The sequence below is a fragment of the Nelusetta ayraudi genome, unplaced genomic scaffold (assembly GCF_046127955.1).
Source record: "Nelusetta ayraudi isolate G7.1 ecotype Tasmania unplaced genomic scaffold, CSIRO-AGI_Nayr_v1 ptg000011l, whole genome shotgun sequence".
In the NCBI taxonomy this organism is placed as follows: domain Eukaryota; kingdom Metazoa; phylum Chordata; class Actinopteri; order Tetraodontiformes; family Monacanthidae; genus Nelusetta; species Nelusetta ayraudi.
In genome coordinates, this window is record NW_027466061.1 from 12,930,001 (window position 1) to 12,940,000 (window position 10,000).

General features: G+C 47.4%; 1 protein-coding gene across 1 annotated transcript in view; it reads right to left on the bottom strand.

The window, feature by feature from the left end:
• LOC142885031 (ephrin type-A receptor 3-like) overlaps nt 1–10,000 on the bottom strand; it is a 71,440-nt gene that overhangs the window by 34,065 nt on the left and 27,375 nt on the right. Inside the window, exon 6 of the mRNA XM_076021119.1 lies at nt 1,364–1,519. Coding sequence (XP_075877234.1) covers nt 1,364–1,519 — 156 coding nt within the window. The remainder of the gene's footprint in view (nt 1–1,363; nt 1,520–10,000) is intronic.

Consider the following 10,000-nt stretch of genomic DNA (forward strand, 5'->3'; position numbering starts at 1 on the left):
TGAATCCCATTGAGGTTTAAAACCTTGAGCACAAATGTTTTAAACCTTTTTCAATATTTGAATTGAAAAATTGTGTCGTTATTTAGTGCTAGCTGTTAAAGAATGCCAAGGGGGAAAAAAACATCTTTTGGAAACTATAAAGACGAGAATCAACATTTCTGGTTGACTACTGCCGCGCTCCACATTGACAACCATTGCATAAAATACATTTGAATATATATCATGACTTTTGCGGATGCCCCTTGCAGGACGTGCTTATTCTAGCAGCTAATCTCTTCTCTACAGCCTTGAGTCTTGGCTGACCCCTTATTTATCTTGAAATTATATATATATATATATATATATATATATATATATATATATATATATATATATATATATATATATATAAAAAAAAAGAATAATCCTGACGTTAAATCTCACCCCAGAATCCTCGACTCAAAGGAGCAGCTGGGAGGACACCAATGATTACATGTGCTCAACCTATAGTGGCACCTTGGAGGTGTCTAAGCTGTATGGAGATTAAATAGCACCTCTTGGTTTGACATCTCATCAGGACCAGGGAGCCCCACGGGGCCACTGGAGGAGCACTGGACCTCCCTGATTAGTGGAGAGCTGGGGTTGGAGGCCATGGTGGTGATAATTGAAGCTGTCGGTCATATATCTCCTGGAACAGTGTGCTGGCTGATCCTGATAATTCAGTCTTTGAGTTCCTCCTCCGCCTCCATCCCATTTTCCCAGGGCCGCTCTTAAGTGTCTGTCTTTGTTTCCGCTGATTGGCGCTTTATGACATTTATTAAATGCCTGGTGCAGCCCCCGCTGTTCTGGATATTTCCGTTTCTCAAGTGTCATTTTCCACAGCTCACTGTGGCAAATTCGCTCACATTTTCTCTGTTTTTGCCCTTTTTTCAGCTTCTCCGTCCCCAGCGGTGCCCTCCAGTGGTGCGTTTATCATTACTTATTCCCAGGTGCCAGTGACACCGACCCCTACACGTCTCACCTGCTAATACGATGAATGATCGTAATCCACCCAAAACCTGCTAATTGGTTTCAGCAGATATGGTCTCTGGGTCCAGATACTTTCTGTCCTGCCATGCAACACTATCCTTCCACCCTTTTCCTCAGTTTTCTCTCTCTCGGATTTGTGTTGATATGCTGGGTATATTTTGATAATTTTTTAGTCGCATGTGAATAAATGCAGCAAAGCTATAGAAATAAAGCCGGGCTATATCACTTCTACCAAGGTTAGTGGTAAAATTAACTTGCAATTCCACCGTGTTGTTGCTAAGCAGGTGAAGCGGTATTAAATAACAACCTTGCGGATATGTTTATTGTTGCAGTGGTGTATTCTGGTGCTTCTTACGTGTGCAGGCCATGGAGCGAGGGTCGGTCTCGGCACGGTAGAAACCTTTTTCGCAGGTGCACTCCACGGCTTGTTCCTGTGGCGACGAGCTGTGGGGAGGACACTTGGTGCAGTAAGCGTCCGTGGCCGACGCTTTGTAGGTGCCAGGGCGGCACGCTGCAGTGAAGGGGGACAGGAATGTGTGGTTAAAGGCTGTGAACAGGTAGAAATCGATGTCAGTGAATAAACAAATGAGAAAACTGGAAATATTTTCATTCTAATTTTAGTTTGTTTAAATACTCTCTGTGGCTGCTGCACCGTCAGGTGCAACTCTTGGTTTTTTTGCGAACATGAGTGATATGTTCTCCAGAAACGTCTGTTCTCAAAACAACTCTCCAATGCAGTACAGTTGCTAATGTCCTTGGCCTTTTAAAACCAATGATAAAACACAAATCATTAAAAAGTGGCTCTCAAATGCGAGTAAAAACACACACACAATGCACAATACTGTGTGTGTGCTGTCAAACGATTCAGACAGATTGCACTCGTGTCGACAGACTAATCAAACACATTTGAAACGGTGAGTTTATGTAATTAGAGAACCTGGTACTAAATTTGATGTGGCACACACAGTTGTTGAGGTTGCTTTCAGTCTGCTGGATTGTTCCAGGATGATAATGAATGATAAAAAATAACAGCCAAAGCCTTGGAATGTATCATATTTCTTAATGAAACCCATCATCTCTATAAAACATGAACAATCTAATTAAAATGGCCCATTTGTTCCTGACAAATAGAGCAAAAACTAGTCTAAATCTGTTGGAAAAACTGGTTCCTTTTTCTCCCACAAAGGTTTTCAGAAGACACAAAGGCATTGAGCCACACTGAGGCGCAGATCGATGGTGACGGCTCGTAAGATGTGCCGTGCAGCACCCACGGCCACGGACACGTAAACAGAGCTTGATGTAATCTGTTGTGACATTAGGTCTACGTGAGATCCTTCTGCATTGGGCCCAAGGCCTACATTTATCCAGAGGGCTTTACAGTACACAAAACACGCTGCAACACTGGATCAACTCTCATCGCTGTTATATAAACTTGCGATCTTCGGGGAACTGGGGCTGAAGATAAAAACTCAAAGTCGGCATGTCTGCAGTAATAATCACAATAACGTGGTGTGACCATGTCGCCACTGCTGAATATTAGTCATAAAACTGAGGTGCAATAGATCGGAGACTCAAATAATTTCCCTTTTGCTTTTCCGAGGCAGTAAAACAGAAATACGCACTCTAGCCTTTGGTCATCTGAATATAGATTACGTTGGTACTTATTTATACATTCACAGGCTTGGCGTTCCTGGTGTGGGAAGCCGTTTGTGCCGCGCTGGTGAATAGTGCTGTATTCAATACAAAAAGCCAGCGTGAGGGAAATAAGGCTGCATGGAAGGCAATCTGATGGATTCTTTTTGCATGCGTGGAAATAAGGCTGAATCAATAACACCAGAGAACCGTCCAGGTGGTGCTGATTGCGTGTCCGCTTGCACGTTAGAGGTGTTAAGTATGCGGCGTGTGTCCGCGTTAGCATGAGCGTTCGGCGGCTGATTTCTTGCTTTTGCGGTGAAGGTCAGGGATTTAATCAAGCGGCGCGTCACTTGGCCCGGAAAAGCTGTAAATCACACACACACACACACACACACACACACACACACACACACACACACACGCACAGGTGCAGTCACACACAGACAAACAGATCCGTTCGGTGCTGTGGTTGACCTGCAGATTTGAGCAAATCCAAGAGTTGCACTAAAAGTTTTGTGATTGCTCGTTCTCGAGGCAGGTTCCTCCACCTGGACCAGTATTTTTAGGCAAATCATACATCATAGGGGAGCAAAGTCCACTAGCACAAATCCCAAAAGACCTGAGAATACTGGAAGACGAATTTGTGCGTGCGTATGTGTGTGTGTGTGTGTGTGTGTGTGTGTGTGTGTGTGTGTTTGTGTGTGTGTATGTGTGAGGAGGTGTGAAAGGAAGAAGAAGAAAGCGTGAAGAAGGGGGAAAGAGGAGGGAGGAGAAGGAGTGATGATTCCCAAAGGGTTTCTCCTCTCCTCCCTTCTTTCTGTCAGCTGCTACGGTAATGGGTGCCTCTGCTGGTGCCTCTGTGTGTGTGTTTGTGTGTGTGTGTGTGTGTGTGTGTGTGTGTGTGTGTGTGTGTGTGTGTGTGTGTGTGTGTGTTTGTGCGCCTGTGTTTCTTTTGGCTAAGTTGTGGAAAAGCAGCTTTTTTTCCCGAGGTGGAGGGGACGTTTCATCCGGAGAGCGCTGGGTCTGGGTCCCGGCCAGCCACCCAGGCACAATGAGAGCCTCCACTCGGCACCCACAGCCCCTGGAGGACAGACGGGGCTCCCCGTGCCAGGCCTGGCGTCCAAACAACTGCCTAATCAAAACCTTTTCTGGGAGACACAGCGCCTTGGCCACTTGCAGCGGAGCTTCCTCCTCTCGGGTCGCCGTTTCCACTTCGCACTTTCTCTTCTTTTTTTCTTCATTATGTTCAGTACTTGCTTCCTTTTTTCCTTCGTCTTTTCCCCCCAAGTGACTCGCTATGCCGGCCTCATGGGAAACATGCTACTTGACTTGGTTCCCTCATGATTAATGATATATGCTCGGTATGAAAAAGGGGGACAAGAAAGCTGAGCACTTGCATGAACACACACACACACACACACACACACACACACACACACACACACACACAGAAACTACACTCTGTCAAACAGTGAGCTAACTTCATCCGAGTTGAAGCATCTGCAGCTGGGTATGTCGTTTCTGTGTGTGTGTGTGTGTGTGTGTGTGTGTGTGTGTGTGTGTGTGAGAGAGAGAGAGACAGAGAGAGTGAGTGAGTGTGTTTCCCTTCTAAAGTCAAACAGTGACATCAGATCCAAACCTTATTAAATATTCATCAGTCACCAGAGAGACTTGGTGTGTTTTTGCCAATCGATAGCTCTTAGATATGATATAGTGCTTCTGCTCTCGACACGCCCTCAGTCAGCGCTGGCTGATTGAGGAAAGACTGTTTCCTTTCAGGAAAAGACTGCAGGAGCCAATAGGGTACCGTTCAGGTCTGCTCCCTCTGCATTATTCTCCCTTGCAGGGCTTCTGCTGCCGAGTCAGAAAACGTGACCAAAAAAAAAATCAAAGCTTTCTGTTGCATTAAAAAAATATATATATGTGACTTGTCCGTTGTAGTTTTACTGAGCAGGTTTTTTTTTATGATTGCTATAATTTCCTTCTATTTTCATTCATTTTTTTTTTGTTTATGCTCTTGCGTTTGTCACTCATCAAGGTTGAAGTTTGGTGGTTTGGAGACATTTGGTAAATGTATTTAAAATACAATCATTCATTCTGAAAATCTGTAGTTCATATTTTTGCTGATGAGTTTCTGTGTAACAGAAAATAAAAATTGACCTCAAACCTTTATTTATTTATTTATTTATTTATTTATTTATCTATTTATAATAGAAATTGGGAATTGCTCTCATGACTTATACAGTTTGGCCGTGGTCAAAGGAATCTTCATTTTTGGTAGTGAATAAGAGAATTTCTTCTGCTGATTTGAAGCTCCACCATCTGTAAAAGAGGTTCACTGGACTGAGAAAGAATGTCATGAATTAAACATTTGCAACAAAGCACTTGGAGGTGTTTGAGGTTAAAGGAAGATTCAACATGAGGTTTTGCGACTGCCGGCGCACTGCGCAGGTGGAGTGGCATTAGCCAGGAAATCTGGTTTCTCCCTCCCGCTCCCCTCCAACGTCAACAAGTGCTGAGCTGCCAAATAAGGACCCCCAGGATTCCCCCATTCTGTTTATTTATCTAGTTATTTTGTGTGAATGTGTTCCCATTAGGAGGCGCTTGAAGTGAGAACCTGCGCGACATTGAGCGTATCAACATCACTCCTGTGTCACTCCTCCCTCTCTGACCTCTCAGAGGTTCTGGGCGCTTTAACTGCTTCTCGCTCTTGTCTCTTATTTTCTGTCACACTGCTTCAAGTCAAACATTGGCTCCCAGCGGACTGCAGCAGGGAGGCTGGTACAAGTGTGTGTGTGTGTAGGGGTGGGTTGTGGGTTTTTGGTGCGTGTGTGTGTGTGTGTGTGTGTGTGTGTGTATATGTGTGTGTGTGTTCTTTTGAGAGGAAGCTTGCGTGAAGCCTGCTGGCCTGTGGGTGATGAGCTCCATAATGGTCACTATAGCAACAGGCTTTCAAGATGGAGCCCTTCCGTGTACCCCTCGAGTGCCACGGCTCCGGGAGCACTGAGCCCGTCTTTCTGCCTCTGTGTGTGTGTGTGTGTGTAGGCAACCCAGGCGTCGGTTGAGGCAGGCTGCTTAAAAATTGATACATCAAGCATCGGTGGAGGAATGAGATGAGATTGGATGTGACAGGCTTTACGGCCACCGGGGCTGCGTTTGGATTATGCTGCTGTGTGGGCACCCGTGAAACGCGCTTCTGGTCACTTTGACGCGTTTCCCCGCGCCAAACAAACTTTGTGAGTGAAGCCGAGGAACGCCTTTGGTGTCGGGGGGATTCACCTTGGAGGGTGCGTGTGATGGGAAAGCAAATGACACGTGACTTGATGAGCGTTTTGTCCAGGTGCGTGGATTCCCCTGTGTGTTTGGTCTGTTGGTGACAAGCTGCTTGTGTGTTTGTGTGTGTAACCCAAAAGAAAGCTTCCTAATTTCACACTGGTGAATGGTTCAGACCTTTCATGCCACAGTTTTCATAGCTTCCTCACCTCACCAGACAGCAAAACTCACCCGACAACTTGAAACACATATTTTACCTTTAAATCTTATTTTTCTCTTCCTTTTGTCCGTTGGTTTCATTTCTCTCATCTCCCACCAGTTTTGCGGTATGGAGGGGATATAAATACTTCTGACACAGCTACAAACTGGAGGAAACATGATGGGCCTCGGCCGAAGGATCATGATGCCTGACATGATGCCCGCTGCACGCCTAAAGCGGACGAGGGTTCTCAGGCCTCGCCTTTTATCCGCCATCCTTCCTCTGGACACCATCCAATTACTGGGTTCGACCAAGAGGAACCTGTCGGTGAAGCTGCCTCCTCCTCCTAATCCTGTCCAGCTCTGTCTTTCCCTCGTACGTCCACTTCCTCTCTGCCTCTCCGTCTTCCCGCTCCCTCCGTCACTCTGCCACTTCCTCCTCCACCTCCCCACTTGTTTGTGTGTGTGCTGCTTCTTTGCGCGTGTCTTATTTCCCACTGGGTTGTCTGTCATACGTTGACCCTGACCTTCTGCAGATCTCCTGCACAAATATTTACTCTCTCGCTGACAGCTGCACGCACGCACATACACATAAACACACGCACACACGCACACGCACACACACACACACACACACACACACGCACCTGAAGAAATCAGAGAGGGAAAAAAGCTCCATTTCAAAGCAATTAAAAGACACTTTTCCAGTTGTAACCCAAAGCCGACAGGACGCTAATTTTGAGCCGGTATGATTATCCTGCAGTCTAAAAACAGATTAAATGGACACCAGGTGTGTGTTAGTGTGTGTGTGTGTGTGTGTGTGTGAGAGAGAGAGAGAGAGAGGGAGAGAGAGAGAGAGAGAGAGAAAGGGGTCAGGGGCGAGCGACAGAAAGACAGAGAGCAAGCGGAAGAAGGGAGAGCATGACAGGTCTGCTGGGAGTTGGCTTCACCGTCTGAATAACGTCAGAATATTCCTCCGTCTGTCTGTCTGTCTGTCTGTCTGGTTTTCTGCCAGGATTGAAAAGAGAAGATCTCACTCTTCCCTCCACACACACACACACACACACACAGAGCCCACATGCATTTGAAGCCCTAACGCAACCGCACATTTGCTCCCTTCACAAATGCGTGCGCCGCCTCAATGAAATCAAAGCCACGGCGCTGTTGTACACATGTCAACATTTCGCCTCCTCAGACACACACTGCACAGGACACATCGACTTTGAGCGCGCTCGCCGCCGCCACGTGACCGCCAGCGTTTGCTTCTCCTCGCCGACGTTATTTTCAGTTCATCACGCTCAATAATTTATTTCTCTCAGGCGGAGGAGGAAAACTAGAGCCATGTGAGTCCCCCGCCACCCTCCCCCCTCAGCGTCACTCACTGGCACACGTTCACGTGCTGTCAAGTGGGGAACGTACGGGCGTGCGTCAGCTCCGTTCCACTCGGGGCAAAAGCAGAGAAGAAATTAAAATGCATGTCTGTTTTACATTGTGAAACTGAAAAAATGGTTGAAAAGCGTTCTTAACGTTCTTAGCATGAAAGACCTTGACACAACGGTGCCGACCGACCGCATCGCATCCAGTCAAGTGTGTCGTGGAGAGAAAAAACGCCGCCCTCTCTGGGCGAGTTGCTTTTTTGCCGCCTTTTGTAACATCAGCACAATTCAGGACGGGGGTGGGGGGGCCTTTTCATCTGACAAACAAGTATTGACAAACCAATTAGATCTATAAGGAGATCAGCTCCGAGAGCAGCCTTGAAAGCTAATCACACTCAGCGAGCCGCTCGAGTGGCATCCTTTTCAGCGCAGCCCCAGATGCGAACAGCAGTCGCAGCCAAAGAAAAGTCCAGCGTCTGCATCCCGACCAATCAACAATTATGTGTAATTGCGTCATTTGGGAACGATGAAGCTCATGCCCTGTGAGATCACGTGACATGAAGCCGAGGATCTGACCCCTGGACCAGCGCTGCAGCACACAGGCACACAGACTTCCCCGTCCGGCACACTTTGGGCCACAAACATTTTAGGAAAACATGCGATAAACGTCTTTCGATGGAGAGAAATGAGAAAATACTGAATGTGAATGGAGTCCATGAATAGCAGCAGGCAGAACGCTTCCCCGTTGCTGATGTTTGGCTTCTTCATGAGTCCATCTGAGAGCTCTGTTTAAATTTAGTCCTCTCCAAATTGCACGTCTTTTTTATTTCAATATAATATTCATGGCGACACGGTGGCGCAGTGGTTAGCTCTGCCGCCTCACAGCAAGAAGGTCGTGGCTTCGATTCTGGGGCCTGGACCCGGGACCTTTTTGTGTGGAGTTTGCATGTTCTCCCTGTGTCTGCGTGGGTTCTCTCCGGGTTCTCCGGCTTCCTCCCACACTCCAAAAACATGCATGTGAGGTCAATTGAACACTCTAAATTGTCCATAGGTGTGCATGTGAGTGTGAATGGTTGTCTGTGTCTATGTGGCCCTGCGATGAACTGGCGACTTGTCCAGGGTGTCACCCTGCCTTCGCCCTAAGACAGCTGGGATAGGCTCCAGCAGACCCCCGTGACCCTGAGCTCGGGACTAAGCGGGTATAGAAAATGAATGAATGAATATAATATTCATCCTCTTATTCATTGTTTTCGTGCCTGTCTGGTGCTAGTGTCTGTTCAACCCTACACTGCAAGCCATAAACACTGTGCAATGAGGTCCAGCTGGGATTCCATGTCACGTGACACGAATGTGCATTGGAAACTTCCACTACAACATCTTTCCAGCTTGAAGCTGCGCCTCCTGGTTGTTATATTATTGTTTTGCGCTTGTCAGCAGTAACATGGTTTTGTGGTTCACAGACACTTGACACAAATTGCACTCTGAGGATGAAGCATCTGCTGTGTCTCCACAGGAAGCTTCTGTCTTCTGGAACCTAGAAGCTTCCCTCCCAACGAGCTGGTCACCCGACCAAATGTGTTTATCAGTTTACCTTTGCTAAGACATATTCAACTTTTTAGATCCTGCAGCCCCTGTGGGGATGCACGTCTGACGTCCGTGTCCTGTGACAGCCGTTCTCAGCAGCCGTTTATAAGAGGAGGCCCTCTGTCACGTCTCTTACCAGGTGCCTTGTAACCGTCCGTTCTGGCCAATGGTGCAGCTAAAAGTCTCTTTGAATGTTCCCAAGCGGTTCCTCTTGGCTGCAGAAGAGCCGTGCCGCTGTGCTGCACTCTGGAAAGCGGCAACAAATTGGACTTTGACCACAGCGACATCTGTTCGCCATGCTCAGAGCGCGGTAATAGCGCCTGTGCAGCGCCAGACCAATCAGCCCGACGGACCGATGCCACATCTGGAAGTCATCCACTCGCTAAAAAGAGAGCAGGGAGAGGGAGGGGATTCACGGGGACGGGGTCAATGGCTCACTTCCTGTCCCTGTGCTTCCTGTTAGGCTGACTCTGCCTGCCTGCATGCATGCATGCGTGTTTGTGCGCGTCCCTTGATTTCTCCTGGACACACTTCTTGAAACCTCTCAGATATTAAGTGGTGCAATCAAATACGACGTTACCGAAAGGTGAAATTCACAAACTTTCCCACGGGCGTGAGTGCATTTTTTTTTCCAATCAACAGGATTTGGAGCACGGCCAGTTAAAGGCCATCGTACCCAAAGGAGAACAACTTGTGCCCTGCCTCGCTCCCTCTCCCTGCCTGTGTCCCTATGCTGGGAAACAAAGAGCCCGTATCCAACGCCGGTTTGTTTCTGCTGCTCACCCGGATGCATCTGATGCATTGGTCTGACCAACATGAGGCACCGTCTTCTAAAACAAAGAAAAAAAAGGCAAAACATTTCCTTCTTCTCGGCTGGACGTCAGCGATGCTAAACACACCTGCGGAGCCTTTTGGCACCTTGCACA